This window comes from Callithrix jacchus, chromosome 11 (assembly GCF_049354715.1).
Source record: "Callithrix jacchus isolate 240 chromosome 11, calJac240_pri, whole genome shotgun sequence".
NCBI classification, from domain to species: domain Eukaryota; kingdom Metazoa; phylum Chordata; class Mammalia; order Primates; family Cebidae; genus Callithrix; species Callithrix jacchus.
The window spans coordinates 115,808,585-115,827,917 of record NC_133512.1 but is presented as its reverse complement, the minus strand read 5'-3'; the positions used below and the strand labels follow the sequence as shown (position 1 = coordinate 115,827,917).

The 19,333-nt window shown below is 36.7% G+C and overlaps 1 protein-coding gene across 20 annotated transcripts in view; it reads left to right on the top strand.

Moving 5' to 3' along the window:
• MKLN1 (muskelin 1) overlaps positions 1–19,333 on the top strand; it is a 414,912-nt gene that overhangs the window by 311,949 nt on the left and 83,630 nt on the right. For all 20 annotated transcript variants that reach the window (XM_009003056.5, XM_078343745.1, XM_078343736.1 and 17 more), the window contains one exon: positions 18,880–18,957. In XM_009003056.5, the coding sequence (XP_009001304.1) occupies positions 18,880–18,957 (78 nt within the window). The remainder of the gene's footprint in view (positions 1–18,879; positions 18,958–19,333) is intronic.

Sequence of the window (19,333 nt, the reverse complement as noted above, 5' to 3'; positions counted from 1 at the left end):
GCACCATTGCATTCCAGCCTGGGTAACAAGAGCGAAACTCCGTCTCAAAAAAAAAAAAGAAAACAACTTCCTTGTGGTGTAAATGCCATATAATTGCCAATTTTCTTGTGTGGCCTGTAATCTGGAAATGTGAATATTTGAACATGTGTATTAATCTCCTAGGGTAGTAGCTTTGGAGGGTAACATTTGAATATTTAAGGTCTGGTGTGTTTTGTTATTTAAAATAAAAAGGGCCTCTTGCTTATAGTGTGCCTTTTTTTTTTTTTAAATCTTCACAGAAACTTTCATAGTGACAAAGAATAGAATAGTTGCACAATATAAAACTTGAGGAATTGAATTAGGTGTATCCTTTATAGAAAGAAATGGGAAATAATAGATTTTTCAGTGGTTTGCTTTCATTATTTTCATTTTATCACTGTTATCATCATCTATTATTAGGTACTCATATTTATCAGATATTGGGTAACTTAAAAAAAAGACCAGACCCATACTGCCTTCTTTGAGTTAAAGTTAACTTAAAATGAATTGCTTTGAGCTTCACTTTTTAAAATATGACAAATCTGCTTCTAAGCCTTGTACATTGTTATTGCTTACTTCATTGATGGTGATACTTGCAAATAAATGATTGGTATGTTTGAAATTGAGTATTATTTTGGAGTATAAACAAATAAAACACATATGATAACTAATCTCTTACTAAACCTTTAAAATGCTACCAGTAAACTGGCCTGGAACCCTGTTAGTTAATAAACATTCCTTTCAGGGATGTTCAGTTTGCTTCTGACCTCATTGATGATTTGTTGGACAAATAAGGAAGTAAACAGTGCAGAGTTTTTTGGCTTCTGCTCTACTAAAAACATAGCAGAGAAGGACAAGAAGTTCCTTCCTGCTAAATAGGAAGATCTAGGGAATCAAAAGAATTTTTGTCAAGCTTCTTTTAATGGAGGATATAAAAACTACTTTTAGTATTTTTAGTATATTACTTAATATGATCTTTAAGTATTGTCTGTACTTTAAGAAAGTGTAAGGCTGTATTTATTTCTCTAATAGACTTTTTATTTGTCTAGAAACATCACTGTATTTACATTTCATTTTATTAGAGGTGATTATTGAACCAATAATTGCTGCTTCCTCTTTGCCATTGCAAGATCCAGTGATAATGGGCAAAAGTAATCACCTAGGGACAGGAAATTGTACTCAAACGTGTAGAGACTGTACTGAAAACCTTCTTTTGCTGAGCTTATCTTATTTGCTATAGAAAGAAAAATTTTCTTCTATGAGATAAGGGAAGGATAAAGTTTAATAAGGTAGTCGTAAAGTTTCAACTTGAAATCTCTACCTTTCTCTGCTCCTTTCTTTTTGTATTATCTTGTTTTAAAAAAATCTCTCCACTCTCATCTTTTGGATTGTGCAGGGTTGTAGGCATATCTTGGAGATATTGCAGGTTTGGTTCCAGAGTACTGCAATGAAGTGAATGTCACAGTAAAGCAAGTTACACAAATTTTTTTTGCTTTCCCTGTGCATATAAAAGTTATGTTTCCACTCTACTGTAGTCTGCTAAGGTACAATAGCATTATTTCTTTTTTTAAAAATGGACATACCTTAACTTAAAAATGCTTTACTATCTGAGCCTTTGGTGAGTTATAATCTGTTTGCTAGTAAAGGGTCTTGCCTTAGTGTTGATGACTGCTGGCTGATAAGGATGGTGATTGCTGAAGGTTGGTGCAATTGTGGCAATTTCTTAAAATAAGACAGTGAAGTTTGCTGCATCGATGGGCTCTTCCTTTCACATGAGAAGCAATTTCTCATCCATTCAAGTTTTATCATGAGATTGTAGTACAGGCACAGCTTCAGGCTCTACTTCTAATTCTAGTTCTCTTGCTATGTCTACCACACCTGCAGTTACTACTACTTCTGAAATCTTTAACCCTCCATATCATCCATGAGGGGTGGAATCAACTTCTTCCTAACTCTTGTTAATGTTGATATTTTGATTGCTTCCCAAGAATCTTGAATGGCATCTAGAATGGTGAATCCTTTCCAGAAGGTTTTAAAATTAACTTTGCCCAGGTTTGTTAGAGGAAATACTGTCTATAGCAACTATAGCCTTACAAAATGTGTTTTTTAAATAAGACTTTCTTGAAAGTCTAAATGACTCCTTGATCCATAGGCTGCAAAATGAATATGTGTTAGCAGGCATGAAAACATTATCTCCCTGTATTTTTCCATCAGAGCTCTTGGTTGACCAGGTACATTGTAAATGAGCAGTAATATTTTGAAAGAAATCTTCTTATTTTTCTGAGCAGTAGGTCTCAACAATGGACATAAAATTTTCATTAAACCATTCTGTACACAGATGTGCTATCATCTAGGCTTTGTTACTCCATTTGTAGAGCACAGGCAGAGTAGATTCAACTTAATTCTTAAGGGCCCTAGGATTTTTCAGAATAGTAAATTAGCATTGACTAATTGAAAAACAGTAAATTAGCATGACTTCCACTTAAAGTTACCAGCTGCATTAGCTGCTTACAAGGGAGTCACACTATCTTTTGAAGCTTTGAAGCCAGGCATTGACTTCTCTATAGCTATGAAAGTTCTAGATGGCACCTTCTTCCAATAGAAGTCTATTGGACTGTTTTATCTACATTGAAAATCTGTTTAGTGTAGTTGCCTTTATAATCTTAGCTAGATCTTCTAGATATTAATAACTTGCTCCAGCTTCTATAATACATCAGCACTTGTGGCTTCACTTTGTGCTTTTATGTTATAGAGATGGCTTCTTTTTTTAAACTTCGTGAACCAACCTCTGCTAGCTTCCAACTTTTGTAGTTTTCTGATTTCTCTCTGCTTTCATACACTTGAAGAGATTTAAGGCCATGGTTTGGATTAAGTTTTGGCTTAAGGAAGTGTCGTGACTGATTATCTAGACCACTCCGTCTCCATATTAACAATAAGTCGGTTTTGCTTTCTTATCAGTCATGGGTTCACTTGTAATTTCCTTTAAGAACTTTTCCTTCTCATTCTTTAGTGCAAGAGGTCAACTTTCAGCCTGTCTTGGCCTTTTGATATGCCTTCCTTCCTAAGTTTAATCATTTCTAGTTTTTTATTTAAAGTGAGAGATGTGTGTTAAACATTTAAAGGCCATGATAAAGTTATTAAATGGCCTAATTTCAGTCTTGTTGCATCTCATGGAATAGGGAGACCCACAGAGAGGGAGAGAAATGGGGGAACTGCTGCTTTATGGAGTAATCAGAACACACACATTTATTAAGTTCCTGTCTTATAAGGGTGTGGTTCATAGTGCCTCAAAACTGTTACTACATTATTGACATCAAAGATCACTGAACATAGGTCACTATAACAATAGATGTAACAATAATGAAAAAGGTTGAAACACTGCAAGAATTACTGAAATGTGAGAGAGATCAAAATGAAGAAATTCTGTTGGAAAAACGGCATCTCTGGACTTTTTTCAATTTGTAATAAGTATCTGTGAACCATGGTAAAGCAAAGCATTATAAAGGCATATGTATATTGAATTATCTTAATTGCTTTTATTTTTTTTAATTGTAATTTAGGTTCTGGAGTATATGTGCACATCATGCAGGATTGTTGCATAGGTACATACATGGCATGGTGGTTTGCTGCCTTCATCCTCACTTCACCTATATCTGTTATTTCTTCTTTTATTATCCCTCCTCACCCCCACTGTTCCTCCCCTACCCCCCACCACTGACCACAGTGTGATGCTCCCCTCCCTGTATCCACGTGTTCTAATTGTTCAACACCTGCCTATCAGTGATAAGGTACAGTGTTTGGTTTTCTGTTCTTGTGTCAGTTTGCTGAGAATGATGGTTTCCAGATTCATTCATGTCCCTATGAAGGACACGAACTCATCGTTTTTTATGGCTGCATAGTATTCCATGTTGTATATGTGCCACATTTTCTTTATCCAGTCTATCGATGATGGACATTTGGGTTGGTTCCAGGTCTTTGCTATTGTAAACAGTGCCACAATGAACATACATGTGCATGTGTCTTTATGATAGAATAATTTATAGTTCTTTGGGTATATACCCAGTAATGGAATTGCTGGGTCCAATGGTATTTCTATTTCTAGGTCCTTGAGGAATTGCCACACTGTCTTCCACAATGGTTGAACTAATTTATACTCCCACCAACAGTGTAAAAGTGTTCCTGTTTCTCCACATCCTCTCCAGCATCTGTTGTCTCCAGATTTTTTAATGATCACCGTTCTAACTGGTGTGAGATGGTATCTCAATGTGGTTTTGATTTGCATTTCTCTAATGACCAGTGATGAGCATTTTTTCATATGTTTGTTGGCCTCATATATGTCTTCTTTTGAAAAGCGTCTGTTCATATCCTTTGCCCACTTTTGAATGGGTTTGTTTGTTTTTTTCTTGTAAATCTGTTTTAGTTCTTTGTATATTCTGGATATTAGGCCTTTGTCAGATGGGTAGATTGCAAAAAATTTTTCCCATTCTCTTGGTTGCTAGTTGACTCTAATGATTGTTTCCTTTGCTGTACAGAAGCTCTGGAGTTTAATTAGATTCCATTTGTCTATTTGGCTTTTGTTGCCATGGTGTTTTGGTCATGAAGTCCTTGCCTACTCCTATGTCCTGAATGGTTTTGCCCAGGTTTTCTTCTAGGGTTTTTATGATGTTAGGTTTTATGTTTAGATCTTCAATCCATCTGGAGTTAATTTTTGTGTAAGGTGTCAGGAAGGGGTCCAGTTTCTGCTTTCTGTACATGGCTAGCCAGTTTTCCCAACACCATTTATTAAACAGGGAATCCTTTTCGCATTGCTTGTTTTTGTGAGGTTTGTCAAAGATCAGATGATTGTAGATGTGTGGTGTTGCTTCTGGAGCCTCTGTTCTAGTCCATTGGTATATGTCTCTGTTTTGGTACCAGTACTATGCTGTTTTGATTACTGTGGCCTTGTAGTATAGTTTGAATTCAGACAGCGTGATGCCTCTGGCTTTGTTCTTTTTGCTTAGGATTGTTTTGACTATGCGGGCTCTCTTTTGGTTCCATATGAAGTTCAAAGTGGTTTTTTCAAGTTCTGTGAAGGTCATTGGTAACTTGATAGGGATAGTGTTGAATCTATAAATTACAATGGGCAGTGTGGCCATTTTCATGATGTTGATTCTTCCCAACCATGAGCATGGGATGTTTTTCCATCTGTTTGTGTCCTCTCTTATTTCATTGAGCAGTGGTTTGTAGTTCTCCTTGAAGAGCTCCTTTACATCCTTTGTTAGTTGTATTCCTAGGTATTTTATTCTCTTTGTAGAGATTGTGAATGAGAGTTCACTTTTGATTTGGCTCTCTGTTTGTCTGTTATTGGTGTATAGAAATGCTTGTGATTTCTGCACATGGATTTTGTATCCTGAGACTTTCCTGAAGTTGCTTATCAGTTTCAGGAGATTTTGGGCTGAGGCAGTAGGGTCTTCTAAATATACAATTATGTTATCTGCAAATAGAGACAGTTTGACTTCCTCTCTTCCTATTCAAATACCCTTTCTTTCTTTCTCTTGTCTGATTGCCGTGGCTAGAACTTCCAAAACTATATTGAATAGGAGTGGTGAGAGAGAGCGTCCTTGTCTTGTGCCAGATTTCAAGGGGAATGCTTCCAGTTTTTGCCCGTTCTGTATGATATTGGCTGTGGTTTGTTGTAAATAGCTTTTATTATTTTGTGATATGTACCATCGATGCCTAGTTTATTGAGAGTTTTTAGCATAAAGGGCTGTTTAATTTTGTCAAAGGCCTTTTCTGCATCTATTGAGATAATCATGTGTTTTTTGTCTTTAGTTCTGTTTATGTGACGATTACATTTATTGACTTGTGTATGTTGAACCATCCTTGCATCCCTGAGATGAACCCTACTTGATCGTGATCAAGGTTTTTTATTTGCGTTGCATTCCCTTTGCCAGTATTTTATTGAAGATTTTTGTGTCAATGTTCATCATGGATATTGGCCTGAAGTTTTCTTTTTTAGTTGTGTCTCTGCCTAGTTTTGGTATTAGGATGATGTTGGTCTCATAAAATGATTTGGGGAGGATTCCCTCTTTTTGTATGGTTTGGAATAGTTTCAGAAGCAATGGTACCAGCTCCTCTTTGTAAGTCCGGTAGATTTCAGCTATAAACCTGTCTGAACCTGGGCTTTTTTTAGTTGGTAGACTAATAATTGCTGCCTCAACTTCAGCCCTTGTTATTGCTCTATTCAGGGATTCAACTTCTTCCTGGTTTAGTCTTGGGAGAGTGCAAGTGTCCAGGAATTTATCCATTTCTTCCAGATTTACTGGTTTGTGTGCATAGAGTTGTTTGCAGTAATCTCTGATGGTAGTTTGTATTTCTGTGAAATCGGTGGTGATGTCCCCTTTATCATTTTTTATTACGTCTATTTGAATCTTCTCTCTTTTCTTTTTTATTAGTCTGGCTAGTGGTCTGTTTTGTTGATCTTTTCAAAAAACCAGCTCCTGGATTTATTGATTTTTTGAAGGTTTTTTTTGTCTCTCTATCACCTTCAGTTCTGCTCTGATCTTAGTTATTTCTTGTCTTCTGCTAGCTTTTGAGTTTTTTTGATCTTGCTCCTCTAATTCTTTCAATTTTGATGATAGGATGTCGATTTTAGACCTTTCCTTGCTTCTGATGTGGGCATTTATTGCTATGAATTTCCCTGTAGACACTGCTTTGAATGTGTCCCAAAGATTCTGGTATGTTGTGTCTTCGTTCTTACTGGTTTTGAAGAACATCTTTATTTCTGCCTTCATTTCATTATTTATCCAGTCAACATTTAGGAGCCAGTTGTTCATTTTCCATTAAATTGTGCAGTTTTCAGTTAGTTTTTTAATCTTGAGTTCTAATTTGATTGCACTGTGGTCTGAGAGACTGTTTGTTATGATTTCCATTCTTTTGCATTTGCTGAGGAATGATTTACTTCCAATTATGTGGTCGATTTTAGAGTAAGGGTGATGTCGTGCTGAGAAGAATGTATATTCTGTGGATTTGGGGTTAAGAGTTATGTAAATGTCTATTAAGTTCACTTCATCCAGATCTGCATTTAAGTCCTGGATTTCCTTGTTGATTTTGTCTTGTTGATCTGTCTAATATTGACAGTGGAGTGTTAAAGTCTTCCTTTGTAGGTCAGTAAGGACTTGCCTTGTATATCTAGGTGCTTCTGTATTGGGTGCGTATATATTTAGGATCGTTAGCTCTTCTTGTTGTATTGATCCTTTTACCATTATGTAATGCTCTTCTTTGTCTCTTGTGATTTTTGTTGGTTTAAAGTCTGTTTTATCAGAGACTAGGATTGCCACCCCTGCTTTTTTTTGCTCTCCCATTTGCTTGGTAAATCTTTTTCTATCCCTTTATTTTGAATCTATGTGTGTCTTTGCACATGAGATGGGTTTTCTGAATACAGCACACCAATGGTTCTTGGCTTTTTATCCAATTTACCAGTCTGTGTCTTTTGATTGGGGCATTTAGCCCATTCGCATTTAAGGTTAATACTGTTATGTGTGAATTTGATCCTGCCATTTTATTACTGGTTGGTTATTTTGCCTTTTGGTTGATGTAATTTCTTCATTGCATCATTGGTCTTTACCATTTGGTTCTTTTCTGCAGTGGCTGGTACTGGTTTTTACTTTCTGTGTTTAGTGCTTCCTTCAGGAGCTCTTGCAGGGCACATCTGGTAGTGACAGAATCCTTCAGCAATTGCTTGTCCATAAAGGATTTCATTTCTCCTTCACTTATGAAGCTTAGTTTTGCTGGATATGAAATTCTATGTTGAAAGTTCTTTTCTTTAAGGATGTTGAATATTGGCTCCCACTCTCTTCTGGCTTGTAGGGTTTCTGCCAGGAGATCCGCTGTGAGTCTGATGTGCTTCCCTTTGTGGGTGACCTGACCTTTCTCTCTGGCTGCCCTTAGTATTTTTTCCTTATTTCAACCCTGGTGAACCTGATGATTATGTGCCTTGGGGTTGCTCTTCTAGAGGAGTATTGTTGTGGTGTTCTCTATATTTCCTGTAATTGAATGTTGGCCTGCCTTGCTAGATTGGGGAAGTTCTCCTAGATAATATCCTGAAGAGTGTTTTCCAGCTTGGATTCATTCTCCCCATCATCTTCCGGTACACTGATCAGGCGTAGATTAGGTCTTGTCACATAATCCTGTATTTCTTGAAGGCTTTGTTCATTTCTTTTCACCCTTTGTTCTCTTTTCTTGCTTTCTCATTTTATTACATTGAGTTGATCTCTGATATCCTTTCTTCTGCTTGATCTATTCGGCTATTGAAACTTGTGTATGCTTCATGAAGTTCTTGTGCAGTGTTTTTCAGCTCCATCAAGTCATTTAGGTTCTTCTCTAAGCTGGTTATTCTAGTTAGCATTTCATCTAACCTTTTTTCAGGGTTTTTAGTTTCTTTGCATTGGGATAGAACATGTTCCTTTAACTCAGGGAAGTTTGTTATTACCAACCTTCTGAACCCTGCTTCTGTCAGTTTGTCAAATTCGTTCTCCGTCCTGCTTTGTTCCCTTGCTGGTGAGGAGTCATGAACTCATAGTCGGGGAGAGACGTTCTGGTTTTTGATGGTTTCATTCTTGCTCTGGTTTCTCCTCATCTCTTGGATTTATATAGTTTTCATCAAAGGTAGCTGCTTGGGGAGGCAGCCTTTCCTGTGCCTGCCTGCGGAGGCGCTGTGGGGCTGCCACAAATTCAGTGGAGCTGCTGCCGCTTTTATTTACTCAGGAAAATTAGGCCGGTTTCTGTAATGGTGGCTTCCCTTCTGCCGCGAGCTGGAGCGTTCCTGGTGTCTCTCTGATGTTTTCGGTGCCTGACTCTGGAGTGAGAGTTTTTTGGCCTGCTGGGCTTTGTGCTGCGGCAGAGGACCCATCCTGCTGTTGGGCTGTTTCCCTGCCTTCCGTTGCCCTTCTTACTGGGGGGCGGTTAGCTCCTCCCATAGGTTTTTCAGCTTTCTTGGCCAGTGCTTCTGCCTAGAGCTATGCTGACAGCCCCAGGGCCAAAGTTGCTGTTTTGACCTGTTTAGGCAGCTCACTAAGGCTTTTCAGCCCTGTGAAGATCTCCTGTTCTGTGGGTTGTAGAGGGCTTGGGTAGAGCGCTGTATCCAAACCGAAGTCCCAGAGGGGGAGTTCCCCCTGGTTGGTTGCAAGCTCCTTCTGGGTGGGGCAGTGCCCCACCTTGCTGGAACTTGCCATATTTAGTTTATACCCACTGTCTGACCAGACCCACAAAATGAACCTCTTACTTCGTTCGCAATTGTGGAGACCACTTGACCTCTGCATCTCTCTCTCTGGGAGCTGCTTTCCGGAGTTGCCTCTTATTTGGCCATCTTGGGATTGCCCGCTTTTCTGTTTTCGAAGCAATTTTGTGTGCCTGTTACAAACCCTACTTGATAATGGTGTCTTATTCTTTTCAGTTACTGTATTTGATCTGCCAAACTTTTATGAAGTATTTTTGGATATATTTGTATATAAGATATTTTTGTCTACAGTTTTCTTACAAATTGCATGTCGTTTTGGTATCTTTTGTTACGTTTGGGTGGTTCTACCCTTATAGAATGAGGCAGGAATCTGTAAGTGTTTGTGAGTAGTAGTCTGGTAGAATTTGCTGGTGAAGGCAGCTGGACCTGGAGTTACTTTTATGTGGAAGTTTTTGTGTTTTATTAGCAGGGTCTCTCTTGGTCACCCAGGCTGGAGTACCATGGTATGATCAGTTAACTGTAGCTTTTAACTCCTGGGCTCAAGTTATCCTCTGACCTCCTGAGCAGCTGGAACTATCTGTGCCTGCTACCATGTCTGGCTAATTTTTTTAAATGTGAAGATTTAGTCTCGCCATGTTACCCACGCTGGTCTTAAACTCCTTGCTCAAATGATCCACCCACATTAGCTTACCAAAGCACTGGTATTACAGGTGTGAGCTATTTGTTTTTTCTCTCTCTTTTTCTCTTCTTCTTCTTCTTCTTTTTTTTTTTTAATTTGAGACACGGTCTCTTTCTGTTGCCCCAGCTGGAGTGCAGTGGCATAGTCACGGCTCACTACAGCCTTGACCTCCCTGGGCTCAAGTGATCCTTCTACTTAACTTCACAGGTAGCAGGGACTACAGGCATGCACCACCACACCCACCTAATTTTTTTTTAGAGATAGGATTTTTGCCATGTTGCCCACGTTGGTCTTGAACTCCTAGGCTCAAGTGATCACCTGGCCTCTGCCTCCCAAAGTGCTAGAATTACAGATGTGAGCCACTATGCCCAGCTTAATTACTTCTTTATTGTATACTTGGTTAAAAAAAAAACAACACTTTATAGTGAAGCCGTCTGTGCTTGAAATTTGATGGGTGGGAGCATCTTTACCTATCAATTTAATTTCTTTATAAACATCACAGTACTAATCAGAGTTGTTATTTGTTTGGTTCAGCTTTATTAAATGATATTTTCCTAGAAATTGTCTATTTTATCCAAAATTTCAAACTTATGGGTATTAAGGTACACCTAATATTTTCTTATTATCTGCTTAGTGTTTGCAGGACTTCTTGAGATGTCCCGTTTTTTGTTACTTACCTTGAATTTTATATATATATAGCACAAGTTTATCAAGTTCACTAGTCTACTGAGAGAATCAATTTTTGGTTTGTTCATCTTTTGTCGTCTTATTTCATGTGTCCATGACTTACACTCTGTGTTTACTGTTTTCCGTCTCTTTTTGAGATTAATTTGCTGTCTTTTTATAACAACTTTTTAAGCTAGATGCTTAGCTCATTAGTTTTCAGACTTTGGAAATTTCCATTTCCAAATGTATAAGATTTCCTCCTCTTGTTCTTTAGTTGTGTTTCGAAGTATTTTTATTTTTGTTCAGTTTCATTATGAAATGAAATGGCTCTTTGGAAGAACTGTGGTTTTTAATTTACAAATTTGTGGAGATTTACTAGTTGTTTTCTTTGTTAGTGGTTTCTGGCATAATTGCATAGGGGCCACAGTGCATATCCTGTATGTTTCCAGTCCTTTAAAATTTAATGAGACTTGCTGTATAGCCCAGCTTATTCAATTTTTATAAACATATCATATATATTTGAATAGAATGTGAATTCTTTAGTTGTTGGAGCAGTGTTGTATATCTGCTCAGTTGATCAGAGTTGCTCAACATATTGCACAAATCTTTTTTATCAATAGGAATTTTCTGTCTGATTCTCTTAATTACTGAGAAAGATGTTAACACTTTCCACTATGATTATGGAATTGTATGCCTCTTACAGTTGGGCCAGTTTTACTTTACACATTTTGATGCCATGTTTTTAGTGGCTAACACATTTTAAATTATTTTGAATTAAATCTTTTATTATGAAGTACACTTGTATCTCAACATATTTTTGCATTAAGGTTTAAATTGTATTAAGATCTGTTTTCATTTTTTATTTGTATGGCATATCTTTCCCATCTTTTCAACCTTTATCCCTTTTAAGAGAAATATCTCATAAATTTTATTTAAATAAACTTATTTGAAGAAATTTTTATTTTATTAATAAATCATTTAACTTGTGGTGAGTTTAGAAATTGCAACAGGTATTTATGATTGCCGTAACAAAATTGATCAGTGCCTTTTCTCTCTTCCCATGTGTGGGTTTAGTAGACTTTTAGCTTGATAGTCTCACCTTAAATTTGTTGTTCTACTGTTGTCAATTGCTCTGTTGTCATTTATTTTGATGCCATGTTCAAAGACCCTATAAAATATTAGTCATATTTTATATAGCAATTGTTTATTGATTTTATCCAACTATTTACTGATTTTTTTTCTTTATTATCATTTACATCTTTAATCATATATCTAGGATTATGTTCATTCCCTGTGCCATAAGCCCATCCTTTAGACTTTCTTCTATAATGCAGTTCAACTCTGTCAGAATTGCTGGCCTGAAAATTTTGTCTGCTTTCTGGGAGGGTATTTTTGCTAGATACAGGATTCCAGATTGGCACTTATTTTCTTGAAATACATTTTGATTATCATTCCACTGTTATTAACCAGCTTCCATTGTTGCTATTGAGAGATGTGCTGTCATTTTCAACTGCTGGTTTTTTAAATATAATCTTTTTCCCTCTGCTGTTTAAATATTTTATATTTGTTTTAGATTATTTTGTAGTTACATTAACATTTCAAGTCTGAAACTCCAGTGTGGCAGCCCTGTTAACTATTGTCTATTTTGGTTTTCTTTTAATTAAATATATGTTGCCTTTGTCAGTCTATAATTTCTTTGATTTTCTCCTTTATCTTTTTTAACTGCATATTTCTGTTTAATATTTTAAGCTTCTCTAAACTATCTCATTTCCACTACTATATTATTTTTAATGTCTCTTTGTTATACTCTGACCTTCAGTTCTCTGATATTTTCAGTTTTTTTATTCCTATGTTTATCTCTGACCATTCAGTTTCTGTGTCCTTTTGTTGTCTTACCATTTCTTTTCCAACTATTTAGATCTTTACTTTCCAGCTGCTTATATCTGTAATCTATGCTCATGTTTTATAGAGAGAGTTGCTTGGTTTTTTTAATTTGTGGAAAGGTATTTGGCTACTTTCATCTACATGGCTGCATCTTTCTGTTGAATCAAATTCATTTGCTACTTTAAAAAATTTCTTTCTTTTCCTTTTTATATCTTGACATAATTCCTGGGTTGATTCTTTTTAACATTATTAATCTTTGAATTTGGTGCATTTTTTCTAATTTCAGAAGCTTTTTGTTGGTTAGGAGCAGAGCTGTGTTCCAGGATAGCAAGAGCTTTCCTTATAATATCTTCTTTCCCTTTTAAGATTCTGTTTCTTCTTAGCAGTGCTTATAATGCAAAATCTCACTCTTTTTTCCCCTTTCCCAACTGCCTAACTCTTTCTGAAACATTATTTTTCATCATTTTTGCTCATTTATTCCTTTGTGCCTTTGTTTATGCTGTATTCTCTTTCCTATTACTTTCCTTTTCATATAATTCAGTTCCAGCGCATTTTTCAAAGCCAGCTCTTCCAAAGTATCTTCTTTTGATATATTCTCACAGAATCACTCTTTCCTCCTCTTAACTCCTATTTGCCTTGGTGCTATAATTCTCATTTTGTATGCAAAAGATTAATTTTCTGCCAAGTACATTTCCAAACACTACATCATTATCGTCGTCATCGTCATCATCATCATCATCATCAGTAACATATTGAGAGCTTGACAATGTGCCATCTATTCTCCAAGGCCTTTGACTACATGAATTTATTTAATTTTTATACTTATCTTCTAGGGTAAGTATTGTTGTTATCTCCATTTGATATATCAGAATGATTAATTTGCTTAAGACCATGTATTTAGGGAGTAACAGGGCTAAGATTTGAATTCAGGTAGTCTGGTGCCAAAATCCATACTCTGCATCTCTAAACTTTACTGTTTTAGTAAATATTTATTGGTTCGATGTTCTTATTATCGTGTTATCACTGGTATAATATTGTTCTCTTTTTCAGAATTTAAACAAACTGATGAAATTAGTTTCTTAAAAATTCTTAAAAAATCATTATTCGTGAATGGTCAAAAAGGATTGTGCTCTATAAGTTACTTAACTATAAATGCATTTTAAATTATTTCTTTTGTATGTAATCTCTATTTTGGTGAAATACCAAATTTGATAAAAGATTGAGTTTATCAAATATAAATACCTTCAACTAGACAGCCGTATTATAATCTATGTGGATATTTTTTGTTTGTTTGTTTTTAATTCTGGGCAAAAGATGTGAACTTTTTTTTTCTCCTTTTGGAAAAAGCGTTCTAAGTCTCATCTTAAAATCATGTTGTGTGTGTGCATGCATGTGTGTGTAGGCAGGGTCTCTGTGTTGCCCAAGTTGGTTTTGAACTCCTGGCCTTGAATGATCCTCCTGCCTTAGCCTCCCAAAATGCTGGAATTACAGTTGTCAGCCATTAGGCTGGGCCATCATGTGTTCTTTTAAGAGAGTATCCACTGTTACTGGAGAAAAGAACAGCTTGTGCTCAATGAGGACTCTATGAAATGTATTTAGTAGAGTATAATTATAGAAAAAAAATGAAGTGATACTGGACCTGGAGATTCTAGTTAAATAGCTTAAAAATTATTAACAACTACTTGTTAATGTGCTTTCTCCTAGTGATATTTAAACTTCTTTTGGATGGTTTTAATTTTATCTAACTGTTCTGATCTCTTGCTTTAGATTTTTGTCAAAAATAGACTTACAGAAATATGAGCACTGCCTGACTTCTTTAAACAGAAGTAACTTTTTGAACTCACATGGTTCACAGGCATCTTTAAATTTCTTAATAATTTGTTTCTGAGATTTTCAAACACTGTAAGGGATGCTGTTACATTTTTATAGGTGAGAATGTCATGATTGTTTCAGTAGAGTGAGTTTTTTGCTGAATTATATATCTAAAGTAAGCCTACCAAGGCAGAAGGCCTTCTTAGCAAGAATTTTCAAGAATTAGAAATAATAGGGAGCATGGTGAGATTGTTTGGGGTGCAGAGGTGTGAACTTTTTGTTTTTAGTTTGTGAAAGTTGTAGGAAGTTCTTTTACATTAAAACAAGGTACTAAAAGCAATATATTTTTTTAACCTTTGCTTTGCTTTAATGTTTACAGTATTTATTGACTTATTTTTTGCAAGAATTTTGGGAAGTCTCGAAGACAAAGAAAAAAAGAAATTTGATGTGTGTGTGTCTGTAGGATGGAGGTTTCTGGTTGAAGCCAGCTGACATGAAAGCTGAAAGGGTTGGTTACAACTGAGCTTCATAATTACCCAGAAAAGAAAGATTAGGAAGAGTGCTCTAAACTGCTTGGTCTCTTGTGAATATATAAATCACCGAAAACAGTTTTTGACTTTTAAATTGAGTCACATGACAGAATTTATAGTAAAAGCAACTTTATAAATTATGATCTATTTGGGTGTATGTAAAAGCTAGGGTTTCTAGCTTAGAAAGTAAGGAAATGTTATTGTAGCACATAGCAAGAAGTCCAGAGGTAAGGTGGATTTCATGGTTGCTTGACTCAGCGATCATTTCTTTCTCTCGGCTGTGTCATCATTATAGAATTGATTTCATTCTTGTACTTCGACAGATTGGCTTTAACATCTGTATACACTGCATGCAGATATTCCAGAGGACTAAAAGTAGATTTTTCTTCTCTGAATGTGTCTTTAGAAGTAAGGAGGAATTGCCTAGAAGTCTCCCAGAAGATTCCTCATGTTTCATTAGCCAAAATTGGGTTCCATACTGTTCTTAAACTAATCTTTTTTGAGGGCCATGTGACTAGGGCTTCATAATTATTTATCTATATATGTAGGGATATATATAGGGAGTTCAGTCTCCATACCATTATAGTAACTAGTATAACAACTGAAGAAGTAGATTAAGAGTTCATTGATACAGCAGAATCAGGAGTAGGGAAGGCGTGATAGAACTGTAGTCCCCAGGACGATCCAAGATGGCCGATCGCTAACATCCTGGGATTGCAGCTCTCAGTGAAGGCGTGGAGAACTAGAGGACGCCACACTTTCAGACAAATTCTGGTCTCTCACGGAGCAGAAGATCCCCAGTGGAGGAAACATATGGGTCGCCAGCATGACTCTCGTGGCCAGCGCAGCGGTTCCGCCAGCACCTCCGCGCGGCAGCTCTCGGAGCAGAGTAAACAGGTTTGGAGGACCTGCACAGGTCCCCAGCACAACACCAGAGCCCTGTGCAGCGGCTGTGATGGCACCTCGGCACGGCAGCGCTCGGCACAGAGTAAACGGGACCGGTTCCCATTCTGACCGAGGTTTGGAGCCCTGGGAAGGCAGAGTCACCTACTACAGACACAAGAAGGAAGCTAGACAGGAGAATCCTGGGCAGAAAAGCACCATCAGTTTTAACGCCGCTGCTCTGGCCCTGGGAACTAACAACCTGGACACCCACTCAAGAGACCTAATCTGAAAGTTGGTAAATTCAAAGATGACAGGAGGATAAATTTACAATGACGGGAAGAAACCAGCGTAAAAAAGCTGAGAATACTCAAAGTCAGAACGCCTCTCCCTCTAAAGATGATCACAGTTCCACATCGACAATGGAACAAGGCTTGATGGAGAACGAGCGCATCCCAATGACAGAAGTACTCTTCAAGGAATGGATAATAACAAACTTCGGTGAGTTAAAAGAACATGTTGTAGCCCAACGTAAAGAAACTAGGAACTTTGAAAAAAGGTTTGATGAAATCCTATTGAGAATAGACAACTTAGAGAGGAGTATGAGTGAATTAATGGAACTGAATAATACAATACAGGAACTCCGAGAAGTATGCACAGGTTTAAACACTCAAATTGTTCAAGCAGAAGAAGGGATATCAGAGGTCAAAGTCCAACTTAATGAAATAAAACGTGAAGAAAGGATTAGAGAAAAAAGGATAAAAAGGACTGAGCAAAGTCTTCAAGAAATGTGGGACTATGTGAAAAGACCAAATTTACGTTTGATAAGTGTACCTGAATGCGATGGAGAGAATGAATCCAAGCTAGAAAATACGCTTCAGGATATTATTCAGGAAAATTTTCCTAAACTAGCAAAGCAGGTCAATATTCAACCCCAGGTAATACAGAGAACACCACAAAGATATTCCTCAAGAAGAGCAACCCCAAGGCACATAATCGTTAGATTCACCAGGGTTGAAACGAAGGAGAAAATACTAAGGGCAGCCAGAGAGAAAGGTCAAGTTACCCACAAAGGCAAGCCTATCAGACTTACAGCAGATCTCTCAGCAGAAACTCTACAAGCCAGAAGAGAGTGGGGGCCAATAGTCAACATCCTCAAAGAACAGAACCTTCAGCCCAGAATTTCATATCCAGCCAAACTAAACTTCACAACTGAAGGAAAAATAAAATCTTTTATGAACAAGCAAGAACTCAGAGATTTTATTACCACCAGGCCTGCTGTACAAGAGCTTCTGAAAGAAGCATTACACACAGAAAGAAACAACCAGTATTAGCCTTTCTAAAAATACACCAAAAAGTAAAGAGCACCAACATAAAGAAGAATTTACACCAACGAATGGATAAAACAGCCAGTTAACATCAATGGCAGTAACCCTAAATTTAAATCGACTAAATCCCCCAATCAAAAGATACAGCCAAAACCCAACGGCATGTTACATCCAGACCTGTTTCACATGCAAGGAATACACAAAGACTCAAAGCAAAGGGATGGAGAAAGATTTACCAACCAAATGGAGAGCAAAAATAAATAATAAATGAATAAAAAGTAGGAGTTGCAATTCTCATATTAGATAAAATAGAAAAGGATCAATGCAACAACAAGAGCTAACGATCCTAACACCCAGATACATAAAGACTTAGACTCAATGAGACAGAAAATTAATAAGGATATCCAGGACTCGAACTCAGATCCGGAACAAGTAAACTTAATAAATATTTATAGAGCTCCACACTTCAAATACACAAAATATACATTTTTGTCAATACTACATCACACCTACCCATAAGTTTAAATGAAACATTGATTGGCCATTATTAATACCCAATTTTTTTCAGAATAAAGCAATATTTTTGTTTACTCTCCCTCTTTCTCTTCCTCTTTCTTCCTCTCCTTTACTTATTTTTTTTTTCTTTCCTTCTCTCAAAAAAAGAAATCAACTTGTAAACCTCTAGATCCAGGTCGGCAATGTCTCTCTCATTGCTTGATTTCCTTCCTTCCCTTCCCTTCCCTCCCCTCCCCCCTTCTTCCCTTCCTTCCTTCCTTCCTTCATCCCTTCCTTCCCCCCTACCGTCCTCCTTTCCTCCCCCCCCCCCAAAAAAAACGAACTGTAGTCCCAACCCTACTATTTAAGAGCTGTATGATTTTGGTTAAGTTTCTTAATTTTTCTAAATACACATTCTGTATTTATAAAATGCAGATGATAATAGGATAAATTCATAGGATTGTTTTTAGAATTAAATAGATGAGACAGCATAAATTCTAACATTTGGTAAGTGTTCCATAAGTATAGTTCTATTTCTTCTATTAATACTTTTATCTCTATGTAGTTTTGTACTCAAAACTGTATAATAATGAAATTCACATGTTAGTGTTCCCTTTTCCTGAAAATATATCATAAGGGCCTAGACCTAAATTGTTGGAGCTCTGTTTTCTTCTCTATTTTTCTTGGATATGAGTGACAAAAAGTACTGGCACAAAGCACTGTTAGGGGAAAGAGATTCTGATGCAATGAAGCCATGTCATTCAGGATGTAAAGATTAAGAATTTCATAGTTGAAATAAAGACAAGTGGTGGGAGATCACAAAAAGAAATTAAAATATAATTATCCTAATCTTTATCCCACTTATAATAATACTAGAAATGATTTTTTAAAGATACATAAACCTTTTTTCAATGAAGTAGAGCATTTATTCAGATTATTTATTTTTATTTTCTCCTGCACCTATTTTACAGCCTTAAATTGTCTTATAACCTTTTTTCCCCCTCCCAGTTGACTCCCTTCTCCTTTTAAGGTCTCTAACCCTCTGGAAATGTCACATACTTGTCCATTGAATGCAGCAATGCCTTTGTACCTAATAGGTGCAATGCAATACTGATGGGAAACACAGTATATTTAATATAAGCTTCCCCTAAAGCAGTTTGTTTGCATGCTTGTGTCAATCAATATTTTACTCTTTATATTTGGGGTAACATACAGTAAAACTGAAATATGCGTACTTTATGAAAATGTGCTTTTGTATTAGTGACATATTAGTAATTTCTCTCAATGTAGTCTTTTAAAGTCTAATTTTTTTCTATAATGATATAAGTAGTTAAGCTGTGATTCTTTCCCATTCTTCAATATTTACAGATGGCTTGTTCAATCAGTATATCAGTCAACAGGAATATAAGCCACGATGGAGTCAAATCATTCCCAAAAGTACCAAGGGTAAGCCATACCCTCTAAATTGTAGTTCTTTTTCTTTATTTGTCTCAGTCTTCAGTTTTCCCAAGGTAGTTCAAGTGTCATAGCACTCTGTTAATAAAAAAGATGTTGGCCAGGTGCAGTGGCTCATGCCTGAAATCCCAGTACTTTTGGAGGCTGAAGCAGGAAGATTGCTTGAGCCCAGGGGTTTGAGGTCAGCCTGGACAACAGAGTGAGATTCTATCTCTACATAAAATCAGCTAGACAGCTGGGCGTGGTGGCCTGTAATCCCAGCACTGTGGGAGGCCAAGGTGGGTAGATCACCTGAAGTCAGAAGTTCAGGACCAGCCTGGCCAATATGGTGAAACCCTGTCTTTACTAAAAACTGAAAAAACAGCTG